The following is a 13,067-nucleotide window of genomic DNA, read 5'->3' on the forward strand; positions in this document are numbered from 1 at the left end:
AGTAATTTAAAGTGAAACTCTCTGATAAAAACTGGTGCTGAAGGGTCAGTTTGAACTTGAAAGCTTTTCCTGAAGAAAAAACCCCAAACCTGTAACCAAGAAATAATTTATCCTTTGACTGTTTTCTCTGGGAAACAGAAATAAAAACATGATAAAAAAGGCAACAATCATATTTGAATGAATGTAGAATCCTTTTCCTGTTCCTAAACTTCGGTGCCAGTCAGTAAAAATTCGGCTTTTTTTAGAATGGAGTGCTGCAATGAATCAGGCTCTTTGGGAAACTGAGCTTTGGATTGGTGATACGGATTTTAAAGATAAAAGGTGTATTTGTGGAGTTATTTTTTTCTCACTTCTGTTCAATATGTTTTTTTCTCTTCTTGATCCTTGTTGGGAAAGAATGGTTCAACAAGTTCCAGAAAACATAAATTTTCCAAACGAGGAAGAGAAGATATTGACGCTCTGGAAAAATCTTAATTGTTTCAAGGAATGCCTGAAGCAGTCAAAGAACAGACCTAGGTAAGAATATATTCAAGGCTGGAGCAACTGCGTGTGTGGCAGTGCAGGGTTGGCTTGGCTCTAATTGCTCTTTGTTTTTCCTTGGTTCTGTAAACAGCAGCTGTTCCCTTTTCCAACAGCAGACCTGGCTCATGCTGCTGTCCCTTTATATTTCACTTGGTGAAGAATCAGAAGCGTTCAAACAGCTGTAATAAACCTGTAATTTCCTGCCTTGGTGGGTTTGTAGGAGGGATGGGGAGGTGAACAAAGAAGTCCTCTTGTTGTGGAGCACCGTGCTGGGGTGTTCCATGGGAGTCCTGGAAGAGCTGGCAGTGGTAGGAGCTGAGCAAGTTGGAATGTTCCCTTCAGTCTCACTGCCAGTGTGGCACCTGTGCTGGCTGATCGTGGAAGAGGAAGGAATGGATATTTTCCTAGGGAAACACAAAAGTAGTAGAAGCGTAGAGTCATGCTGTCTGATTTTGTTTTAATGAAGAATATTTTGTGTTGTAGGTTTAACTTCTACGACGGGCCCCCGTTTGCCACGGGGCTCCCCCACTATGGCCATATTCTTGCAGGAACCATCAAAGACATCGTTACCAGATTTGCTCATCAGAGTGGTTTTCATGTTGACAGAAGGTTCGGCTGGGATTGCCATGGCTTACCTGTGGTATGTGTCGTGAATTTACCTGCAGATACTTCTGGTGTTCCCTGCTTTTCACTCATGTTTCTGTTACTCTTACGCCTGACATTGTTGCTAAAAGAAAAATGGAATTTCTTTGTCCAGTGTGTTTCTCTGGATTTTGTGTGTGGTGAATTCAGGAGCTTCCTGCTGGTCACCTGCTCTCTTCATTGCTGTGAACCTGTATTTATTTGGTATATTTCTCAGAAACTGTTTTTTTTTTTTTTTTTTTTTTTTTTTTTTTTTTTTTTTTTTTTTTGGTTCATTTTTTAAAAGATACTAAAGAAACAGTCATGCCAGGGTAAGTCTGTTAAAATCCCTGCTTATTTCAGGTGCAGCCCTCATGAAATCCCAAAAGATTAAAAGGGGGCCCCTGAGCCTCATTAGTGTAGGACACTTAAACTATCCAGGGAAATCCTGAAAGCTTTTGATAACAGGATGTTTTATTTGCTTGTTTTCCATGCTCCCAGGAATATGAGATTGACAAGACTTTAGGCATTAAAGGGCCAGAGGATGTGGCAAAGATGGGGATTGAAGCTTACAACAAAGAGTGCAGAGGGATTGTGATGAGATACGCCAAGGAGTGGGAGGTGAGTGAAGGCTCAGTCCGTGTTCTGCTGAGCATTTCCAAATGTGTGTTGTGCAGAAGTGTTTCAGGTGGGGTGAACTTCATCCTTTAGTCTGATTATGTGCATAAATCTCATGTCTTGAAGCTGCTGTGTTTCACCCTGTGATGCTGAAAGGGGAACAAAAAGAGCACCATTGTGCACAGAGACTGCTGTGCTGTCAAGGGAAGATTACTTGCAGGTTACCTGGAGCTCAGAGTGTCTAATGAGATATACTGAACAAATAATAGATATGTTAGGCATTGTCCTTTCTTTGTGTCTTCTCTTGTATAGAAAATTGAAAGATCTGTCTTTGGTTTTCAAATGGAGCCATTAAAGAAAATTAACCTCACTGCTTTTCTGCTCCTCCTTCCCCACTGTCTTTTCATTGCCAGACCGCAGGGCAGCAGCTTGTATTTTTGGAAGAAGAGACATTCTCACATCTGGTTTTGTCACAAGAGATGTGGGTAAACCTTTGGTCTTTGCAGAGAATACTGGTGTCAGCTTTGCATCCCAGGAACACAGGGAGAGTTTTGCTGTGTGCAAGTTTGAAGAATGGTAGTTCTCTAAAATGATTTCCAATAAAGCTTTATCTTAACCATCATTTTTCTTTTCCTAGGCAGAACAGTCCTAATTATTTTAATTTTTCCTTGTGCAAAAGCTCTTCTACTTCATCACACTCCTCTGTGTGTTTCTAGTCCTGCTATATTTCTTTTCATGGAAACAGCAGTTTCTTACTTGAGTATCACTTGCCTCTTGCCCTTGGGAGCATTTTGAAGTTATGGCCAGTGTCTGAAGAAACCAGAGCTGCCTTAGGTAGAGTAACTGTGGCCTAAACCTCAGTGAGTGGCTGGATGAAAAGCAGACAGTTTGTTTTCTTTTCAAATTACACTCTGAAATGTATTTCAAACCCATCGTTGGTAATTCTTTGTTGATTTTTTAGAAATAAAAATAGCAATATTCATTCTGGTTTGTTGTGGTGATTTAATCCCAGCTGGCAGCCAAGTGCCAGTGAGTGGAGATAAGAACAGTTTAACTGAAACAAAATAAAATACTGTAATGATGCTAATGATAATAATAATAGTAAAACAGAAAAGTGAGGAAGGAATAAAAGCCAGGAAAACCAAGTGATGCCCAACCTGTCTCTGCCCAGTGGTTCACAGCTCCAGGTCAAGTCCCCCCAGTGTCTCTGCTGGGCACAATGTCCTGTGCTGTGGAATGTCCCTTTGGCCACTTTGGATCAGCTGTCCTGGCTGTTCTCCCGTCCAGCTCCTTGTGCAGCTCCTGGCTGGCAGAGCCGGGGAAACTGAGAACTCTGCTTAGGGCAAGCACTGCTCAGCAGCACCTGAGCCAGCAGTGGGTTAACAACATTACTGCCATCCTAAATCTGAAACACAGCACTTTAACAGCTGTGAAGAGGAAAATTAACTCTATCCCAGCCACACCTGGAACGTTTGTGGTACATTTTCCATACCTTGTAACTTGCTGTGCTTCAGCAGCTGGTGTTTTTGCAGTGCTGGTTAGGCTGAGCACTTGATCTTTTGGGTGGTGAAAGGATTTTGTATTTTGTTTTGTTCATAAACTTGTGCATTTCAGATGGTGAAAATAACGAAATTTGTTTAAATATCATTTGACTTGTAATAAATTCAAATATTTTGGAATAGTGCTAGGAGAGGAGTTACCAACATTCCTGTTAGATAGTGTTTATTTTCTGCCTGGAGTGGCTAGTAAATATTTGAGCCTCATGAAAGAAACAGAAAAGGTTCCTTGGCTGTGAGAGATCTTACAATGCTGAGACCAAACGTAATGCTCCAACTTTGTGGATCCTTGTGCTGATCAGTCCTAGGCTATGGATCTTCCTAGTGGAATGTCAGAGTGGCTCAAAGGTCAGGATGGAAACTGATCCATGTCAGGAGCTCAGGTGTTGTGTGAAAATGTAGAGGTGAGAGAATGAATGTGTTTTCTGTTCCCTTTGCTGGTTTGACATTCAGTGTGGGCTGTGTGTAACAGCTTCAGGACAGGTGTCCCTGACTTGGCTGTCTGCAGAGCTGGGGGTTGGGTTGGCTGTGAAATCCCCCTTGTCCCAGTGAATCCCACAGCTGGCTCATTCCTCATCAGTGTCTGGATGTCACCGTGATCTGTCCTGAGGCAGGGGCTGGCACCTGTCACTGCTGTGGCTTTGGCAGCCTCTCATGGCTCTGGGGAGTCAGAGAAGGCCGTTGGCCCTGGAATAGTTTGGTAACTTGTCACGTATCAGTTTCTTTCGGCATTTCTTTGTCCTCAAGTTACATAATGTTTTCATGTAACTGAAAGCTGATAGACTCAGTCTTCTGCGTTTTCACTGTCTCTGCAACAAGTAGTCTTAAAAATAGAAGTGAGACCGCTGTAATGTACAATGAGACCAATGTAAGTGATTTTCAGGCATTTGAACCTTGGCTGAACCTTTAGTGATCCACCATTTCTATTTGATGAATGACCCAGGTGATCTGCCGTTTCTGAACACATTTGCCTGGTTGTGTGACCTTGGTTCTAAATAACCACACTCGTGGTTTCATTCCTTCCTTACCTATTTGAGCACACTGTTTGCAACTATTACTATGCTAAAATATTTTATAGATGTTATTTCATTGAGGTGGAACAAACACTGCACTTAAAAACCCTACTGATTTTTATTTTACACGATAAACATTGGTGATGTGTCATGATGAACATTGTTAAAATGCCTTTCAATCTCTGTTTGTGTCTTGACAGTTCAGTGTGACCAGATTAGGACGCTGGATTGACTTTGAAAATGACTACAAAACTCTTTACCCTGAGTTCATGGAGTCTGTGTGGTAAGTGAGCATACACTGCTTTATGAATTTGAAATTTGTGAAAAAGGCTTCACTCACTGCAAACGTGTGTTGGTCCATGTATCACGAGAACTGTTCTGAAAATGCCAAATGCAGATAAAACATCAGGCAGAGAAATTAGAGTGAGGTGAAATCTCTTGATGTCCAAGTGACAGAATTAATTGTCCCATTTTTGCCTTCTCCAGGATAGCAGGGCTTCGCAAAATAAAGTGCACCCAACACTGCTTAGTGAGCCCTGAAATCTTACTGCTCCATGTCAACTTAAACAGAGTTCTGAAGATCTATTAATATGTTCCTTGGTTGGTTTAGGAAGTTACATTCTATCTCTGCATTCTTGATGTTTTTTCACACTGTCAGCTGTAAATGGGCAAACTGTCCAAGCTCAGTTTAGCTCCAAACCTCTTCTTCAAGCCTGAATTTAGAGGCTGTGAATATGCTGTTATCTTTTTCTTGGCAGCACAGTTTGACAGCTGTCTTGGACTCCTGGTACAGAGCTTAATGCAGTTTGGGTGTTTTGGCAACGTTTTCAGGCTGCCTCTTGGGATTTCAAAAGACAAGACAAACTTACAGGTTAAAGATAACTAGATTGGTTTAATACAGTGAAGAAATGGCAGCTGTGGGTCCTTTGGGTGGTAGAATGACAAGGTGGATCGCAGGGAGAGGTTTAGCAGAGTATGTCTGACAAAAAGCCACTGAAAAGCAAATCGTGTGCATCCTAAATTATTATTGAATATTTGGTAACATTAGCTTTACTAATCAGCTTTCATTGTACAGTTAGTTTCATACAGTCATGACAATGGATTGACAAATCTCGTAGGTGCCCCTGTAGCTACTGCAGAGGGCTGAAGTGCCAGTGAGGTTTCAGTGAGCTTTGGAGTGATGGTGGGAAGGCAGCAGATGTTTAACTCACTCAGCTGAAGAAACCCTGCATAATTATAAAGCCAAAACCAACAAGAAACCTTAAGTTTGTAAATTACAGAAATACTTAGTGGCACCTCAAATCCTGTTTAATTGGCAGCTTAAAAACCAAACTTGCCTTGAGATAGCTGCAGGGTCTCTCTCAGCAGCCCAAGCCTTTTTTTTTTTTTTGGTGGTTTGTTTCCCCCACCACCTCTTGAAAAGGCAGTTTCTGGTCTTCGGCCTGTGTTACAGAGATCACTCCCTCTAATGCTTGCTTTGATACAAAGCAAATTATATTGATCTAAGAACTCAGTGAGATTTTAGGAAGTATGTAGGCAGACAGCCTCTTAATTTACTACTTTTTTTTTGCTTCCTGATACTGTTAAGTTTCTGTTAAATCACGTTATGAAACACATTTTCTGTTTTTAAAAATTGGAGATTTTTTTTGGAAAGTCTTCTAGAACTGTCTCAGGGCTGAAGGAGATAATGCTTAAAGAGAGTCCTGTCACTGCAGTTAGAGTGGTGCTTTTGGCAGGGTAATGCACAATTTCCTAAAAGTTAAATAAATTGGATGGTTACCCAGGCAATCATCAGACCCACAGGATGTTACTGAAGTTACTTTCCATATCCATCAGGAGTGTTAATTTGAGCTGTAGCTTCTACCATGCTTCTCTCCCAACTGATTACATTTTTTTCCAAGCTCCTTTTGAAATTATTTTTAAAAAAATTCAAATTTAGTGTCCAGCTATGTACAAAAGAGAAACTGCAGCTTAATTTCTGCATTGAATGTCCTGGAGATCATATTGGCCTGTCCAGTGGTTTTACCTCGTTGTTATTCTGTCTGTGGGAGTACAATGCTGATTTTAGGCCCAGAAACAAAACTTGGTTGTGAAAATGCTAAGTGGGCATGGCAGCTGTTAGGTTTTGTGGTTAAAATATGGTAAGGAGTTTGTCTTTAGTCATATAAGCAGCTAAACCAGTCTGTTCAGGTTATTTTTTTTTTCTGATCTGTAGCTCTTCTTGCAGCTCTGGAGTGGCCTCAACTGGAATTACTTTGTGACATGTGGTGTTTTCTTCCTTGTTTCTGTTGAGTTCAGTGAGATAATCTAATACTTGTGATAAATGTTTTCAGTGCTGGCTGATTTGATCCAAATTATTTAGATTGGAACTATTTAGGGCTCAGACACCAAATACATCTGTTGTACAGTATCTCTACAAAACATTATTAATAAGCTCAGAATGCTGGAGAACATTTCTTTTTCATATTTATAATTGTTCTGGTGGAAATGTCTACTTTGTTGGCATTTTGATGCTATGTTATATGATGACTGACTAAACTGAATTTTCAGCCTGCTAAATTTTGACTTAGAACAAAACATTCCTTGGTACAATTGTGGTATCCTGGCAGAATTTATCAGGGGATGACTGAAAGCTGGTGTCAGTAAGAGGTGATATTGCACTGGTTTTGCATGTTAAGATCCAGTCAACTCTGCACAGGCTAAGTAAATAGATTTTTAAAGTTCTAATTCTGTGCAGTTTGTCCTGCAGCCAGCTTGGGTCTCAGTTAAAAAGTGCCCTTCACTGGAGCAGTGCAGAGAGTGTTGCTTTTGAGCTCGCGGGGCACGAACATGAAATATGGTCCCGCCTTGTTTTGTGCAGTCACAAGACACATCCAGTGAAATGGAGAGGAGTTTGTTGGGAGCTTAAACTCACTGAGGTGGTCTGAAAGAAACCTCTGGGAGCTGGAATGACTATAAATTACTGCCTTCACTGCTGGGTTGGTGCATAGGTGTTGGCTCAGGGGTGGCTCTGCTGTTCCCGGGTGATGCCAGGGCTCGGCCTCCTCCTGCTCCTCTGCAGGGTGGCTTCAGCAGATTCCTGTCACCATCTAGTGCCCAAATGAGCAACTGCGGGCTGAGCCCGCTGGAGACGGTCCTGAGCTCCCCTTGGTGACACAGCCCTGGGAGGAGGTGCCAGGGAGAGCTGGGCTCACCCCTGAGCTGCCCCAGGACAGCCACAGCACTCAGCGCTGCACCAGAGTGATCTCCGAACAGACCTCTGCATAGAAATTCTCCTAATAGATTTCTAGAAATAGGCTTCTCCTAATAGAAACCGCTGTTGCATTCTGTGTGTTCTGTGACTAATGATTCTCTAGAGAGATACCGGTGATAAGAAACGTTTCATTTTTCTGTGAGCTACCTGGATTTTTCCCCTCATTCTTGTTTTTCTTTTCGTTCATTAAGTTCTCTTAAGTTCTCTCCCTTGTTACCTTCTCACCATTCCCGTCCTTGTTGTATCTTCCCAAATTTTCTGGTGCGCGAGTAATTTTGCATTTCTGGCTTGATCCAGAATCTCTCAGCAAGCACACTGTTCCGAAGATTGCAGCTTGGAGGGTGGACCTGGAGCAGGATGATCTCTGTGTGCCAGGATTTGAAAGCTTTCGGTGGTAGTTGAACACAGAATTTGACAACTTCTGTACTCAACAATTCCTGGGCCCTGGAACAAAGAAATACTTTTCCTGATTTCCTTAAGGAGCTGTGTTTTCAAGATGCTGTTCTAAAGATAGGTCGTGTTTGTTACTGGAATTCATGTTCCACTTAGCTTTATGCTTTTTGGATTCGCATCCAGTGTTTTTTGGTTTTTTGAATACCTTTTTTGTCCCTAAGCATCTGCTTTTGATTGTTGCTTTCATTTTGATTTCCTCTTGTGTTTCAAGTGTTGTCCATGCGTTGTAGGAAAACCTTTTCCTCAGAAGCTGTGCTTCCCATGCTGCTGTTAGGAGGCAGTGTTTGCTGAACTTTGAAATGACAGGGCTTCTTCCATAGCGTGGTGTTTGTGCGTGGATTTGTTTGGTAGGTCTGCAGAGGCTATAAAATTGTGCTTTTATCTTGATGTGAACTGATATGAGATCACACAGCAATAATTTTACCTAAAGTACCATGAATATGTTGAAATCATAGACCTCTAGATCCTGTTGTTCTGTCCCCAGAACTGTTTACAGTTCCTGCTGTTTTTTCTTCAAAGGAAAAAAAAAAAAAGGGGGGGGGAAAGCACTTTATATGTGTTTGAAAATAAGTCTCATTGTAAGTTATGAGTTTGTTCTCTGGGAAGGTTGAAGTTCTCAAACTCTTAGAAAACCTTTAGATAATGATCATTGCAAATAGAGCCCCTTGATCTCTTAAGGGTATGGCATTAAGGACTTGGGAAGCTCCAAGCTCAAATCCTTCTCTTTAATGGGAACTGGATGTGTTTGAGAAGTGCAGCTTGCTTTTGCTTAGTGAAAGATGTTGGGTTCTGTGTGGGATGTTGGGAGTGCTGCTTTGACTGATTCAGTATCTCAGGGAAGCAGAAGCTCCCTTTGCAGGAGTTTGATTATATCCATGTGGTGTTTGTGTGCTTTGTTTGTGCCTGAAATGAACAAATGTTGCAGGGAGGTTCTGGTTTTTTGGGAGTTTGGGGGAGACCGAGGTTTTGTTATTGGCTGGGCTTGAACCCCCTGACACTTCAGGAACAACAAACTCTTACCGCTCTGGAAGTTAAACATTCCTTGCACCTTTAAGGGATCAGATTCTCTCTTAATGAGAAGCTGAAATACGCATCTCGAATTTTACTATTTCCCAGAGTGCATTTTTCTTCAGTAAAGGTCTGAGTGCTGCTCCCACAGCGAAGAGGATGCAACTATATTTATTTATGTTTGAGAAGAAACGTAGCAGAATTAGATGAACAGGACTGAATGTCTCACTGCTGTGAGTAAATGTTTTGTTTGTCACTAGAAAGGAGCTCTGTGGTTTCCTTAGATTATTATTTTTTTTCAGAAAGCACTGCATTTTCAATTTCGGCTTACAAACCTGGGGCCCATTTCTCAAACATAAGGATTCAAACCATGTTTTGTGAGGTTATTGGCTAAAATATTGTGATGACTCTCTAATCAAAGCATGATCTCCACCTGCAGGTGACTCTTACTGTTAGAACCATCTCATCTTTGCTGTGTTTCAGGTGGGCACTGCTGCAGGGAGCTCTTTGGGATTCATCTCTGTAGCTCTGGAGGTCACGCACCAGCAGCTTTTTTGTTAAGGGAGCTATTTTAGATGCTTTTTAAGATTACAAAAGAGCTTCTGTAGTGTAATGAGTGCTGTGGCATCAACCAGCAGTCTTGACTCAATGATAATTCTATTTATTCCGCTGGAATGTGTGTGAGGGGCCAGGTTGTGACAAATGAGTGCCGGCTGTGGCCTGTGAGGAGCCCAGGGGAGGGATGTGGTTGGTCTGAAGCCCACCCTTGCTGTGCAGGAGCCCAGGGTGTGCAGTGGGGTGGGATTGCCACAGGAGGGAGATGCCGGCCTGGATTGGGAGCTTGGCAGCTCCACGTAGTGCTCACCTTTCCCGAGCAGCTCCCTGAGTTTTCAGTTATATTTACAGCTGCATTAAATATTCAGTGTTTCTCTGCGTAGTTTTCGTGTGCTGTTAGTAGGCAGTGTTCTATAGAAAGTGAACTGGAGCCTTTTTCTATAGGTGTTTTAGCTGCTGTTTTTGAGAGGCAAATAGAACACCTTCAGTAGGAATGCTGTCACTTGTCACAGGCTGCATTAATTATGCTCAGAGGGGGTAAGCATACATTTAAAGTTATTTCAACTCCCACAAAAACTTGTGCAGTTAGCCAGCTCAAATTTATGTGCTGAAAGCTGGTGCAACTCTATTCAGGGATCATTTTTATAAGAGACTGATCAAGACTTACGCAGATCTAAGATGATAAAATCTCCGCTGTAGAATGGCCACTCACTGCTGTGTTTCAGATTTGGGGGTCAGGCAGCCACATCTTGCCTGTGGGGGAGATTTCTTGGTTGAACGAGGTTTCTTTGGAGTTGTGTGTAAGGTAAAGCACATTTGTAGGAGCGCACAGCTCAGAGAGACTCCTGGGTTTGGCCCCTCTGGGGCAGAACTTGATGCTGCTGAGGGTCTCAGAGGCTTTTTCCATCTCAGACTTCGGATTGTATAATTTTTCTGGATGTCAGTGACTGCTCAGAGAGTTTAGGACTTTTACTAGAGGCAGTGGATGAATCTGAGTGGAATGCACATCTTTTCTGTGTGACATTCTGTATTTTCTCCAGTTGCCTCATCTGCAGTGTAATTATTCTGATTAATGCACCCCAGGACTTACCATGTCAGCAAGCCAGGGCATGTCTTTTGATATTCTTATTTTTGGCCACAGATAAAATCAGTGCAACAATCTACTTGTGTTTTTTGTTGAAGATGATAATTTCAAGCACAGAAGACAAGACACTGACTGAAATACAGGTCCAGATTCTCAAGCACAAAATGACAGCCTGCAGAAAAAAAGTGCTGCTTGCCAGGATTGCGTTGGTTGCTTAGCAATGAGCTATTTATCTGCAAAGGGACCCAGGAAAGGGATCAGGATGGTTTGAAAACATAGTTTGAATAAAGGAGCTTTTAAAGTCAGCAGAGCTTTAACAGTTTTTCTGTGAAATTTGAAATGTTGAGGCTCTGCAGCAGCTCTGATTTGTGAGTTGAAGTTGGCAGGATTATTTAAGGCTTGGCCTCTCCTGCCTTATAGCCTGCAGGCTGTGCCCCTGGGTGTGCGGGCCACTGAGACGTGAGAAGCTGATAAATGTTGGTGATCTTGAGGAAACCCTGCAGTATTCAGGGTTTGTCCATTGCATGAACACCTTGAGTTGTTGTGTGAAGTGCTTCTCTTCCAGCTTCCGTTCATCTTGAGCATTGACTCAATTTATCACTTGTAATATTAAGTGCTGTCTTGATTATTTCAAGAAAACAAGGATGCAGCTATGCTACAGGCTGTACTGATGATTTCCTAAGCTGAGTGAAGCCTTGGTGTGAGACTGCGATCTTGGAGAGGATCTGAGTTCAAAAGAGAACATTAAATTGCTGCACCGTAAAACTGAGTTCATTATTTCTCGTGGTTAACTGTGCCCTCCTGTGGAAAATGCTCTCAGATTATCAGGATTTACTTGGGGTGAGTTGCAGGTGGCTCTGACCTGCATCTGTCTCTGGTTGCTGCAGCAGACATGTAGGATCAGGTGAGAAGTGAGCAGCCAGCTCTTCTCCAAATGCTGGCTGATTTCAGCCCTGTTAATTGTCCACATTTCAGGTGATCTTTGTATTCAGGAAATCTGAGAAGGTGTTTAGATGGAACACAAATTCATATTGCCAATTAATCTCTGTGCTCTGCAGCCAGTGCATGGAATACCAAGCTGCTAGAACCAGCTAAAGCTAAAAATGTGCCAGAAATGCAGTTGCAATCAATTATCCCTTTGCCTTTTGACTTGCAAATATTGTCTTTAATTTATGGTGGAATTTTTTTTTTTTTAAAGTGTCATTCAGAAAGAAACTCCAACTAGGGCAGAAACCCTCTATTATTTAGTAAATACACTTTGCAGTTTATTTACTAAATGTGGAACACAAAGTTATTCCTTGTTCCTTGTGTACTTCCAGGTGGGTTTTCAAGCAGCTCTATGACAAAGGACTGGTGTATAGAGGGGTTAAGGTCATGCCTTTTTCAACTGCATGCAACACCCCCCTGTCCAACTTTGAGTCCCATCAGAACTACAAGGTAAGTTGCAATCAAATTTCTCTATTTTCTTCTGTTTGGATTTGAAAAGCTTTAGTACCTTTTGCTTGGTGGTACCTAAACATGTAATTACACTCCAAATTGGTAGTAAAAATCTAGGTAAATGGGTTCATTTTGATCATATTTTGCTGTATTTATTTGGATCACCTGATCTTAGACTTCTTCCTTGCTTACTGCTTACAGATGTTTAAAGTACATTGTTTTATTTTGGTAAATTCCTTCCTCTCTGGGCTCTCAAGGTTTTATTGCAGGGGTGGTTTTTTATGTTGAATTTTCAGGGGAGAGCTGCAGTGGCCCCTGTCTGTACACATCTGAAAAGAAGAGGGTCTTTGTCAGGGTTTGAATCTTGTGTGAGGGGATTCATAAGGAATGTCAACGGCTCTGTAGCTGTACGAAAATGGTTCTTCTAAGAATCATTAATTTAGATTGGGAAACACCAGAAAATGTTTTACCTAATATGATGAGGGGTTTACTGTGGTTTATAAGATGTTCCTTTTAAAATGAGTGACAAGATAAAGCAAGTGCAGCTTCTCACTCGCAGTAAATTCATGTTCATGTATGTGGAGGCAGAACTTGTGTCCCAATCCTCCAAATTCCAAGTTAGTTTGTAGAAAAAGGTTTTGTATCATTTCCAAGCCTGACCCAGGCCTCCATATCCTCATAATGTAAATCTTTCACTTGCATTGTTAGAGCAGAGAACTAGCACAGATTGTACATCTGGTCTCTACAGCTTGCCTACAAAAGGCCAGTTTTCTGGCCAAAACCAGTGTTTTTAACACAAGTGTTTAAATAGGCTTGGATTACAATACAGCCCACAGGTACCAGGGAGATACCAGAGCTTTCAGTATGAGGCGTATTTATACTGAAGAAAAAATGGTTTGTGATTTATAGAAAGAGAGATTTACAAAGATATCTTGATATTTGTCACA

At 41.7% G+C, this 13,067-nt stretch overlaps 1 protein-coding gene across 3 annotated transcripts in view; it reads left to right on the forward strand.

The window, feature by feature from the left end:
* Positions 1–13,067, forward strand: part of IARS1 (isoleucyl-tRNA synthetase 1) — a 92,974-nt gene that overhangs the window by 3,649 nt on the left and 76,258 nt on the right. For all 3 annotated transcript variants that reach the window (XM_040075989.2, XM_040075987.1, XM_040075988.2), the window contains exons 3-7: positions 397–516; positions 1,006–1,162; positions 1,645–1,764; positions 4,531–4,613; positions 12,003–12,120. In XM_040075989.2, the coding sequence (XP_039931923.1) occupies positions 398–516; positions 1,006–1,162; positions 1,645–1,764; positions 4,531–4,613; positions 12,003–12,120 (597 nt within the window). In that variant the 5' untranslated portion in view covers position 397. The remainder of the gene's footprint in view (positions 1–396; positions 517–1,005; positions 1,163–1,644; positions 1,765–4,530; positions 4,614–12,002; positions 12,121–13,067) is intronic.

The sequence above is a fragment of the Hirundo rustica genome, chromosome 12, assembly GCF_015227805.2.
Source record: "Hirundo rustica isolate bHirRus1 chromosome 12, bHirRus1.pri.v3, whole genome shotgun sequence".
Taxonomy (NCBI): domain Eukaryota; kingdom Metazoa; phylum Chordata; class Aves; order Passeriformes; family Hirundinidae; genus Hirundo; species Hirundo rustica.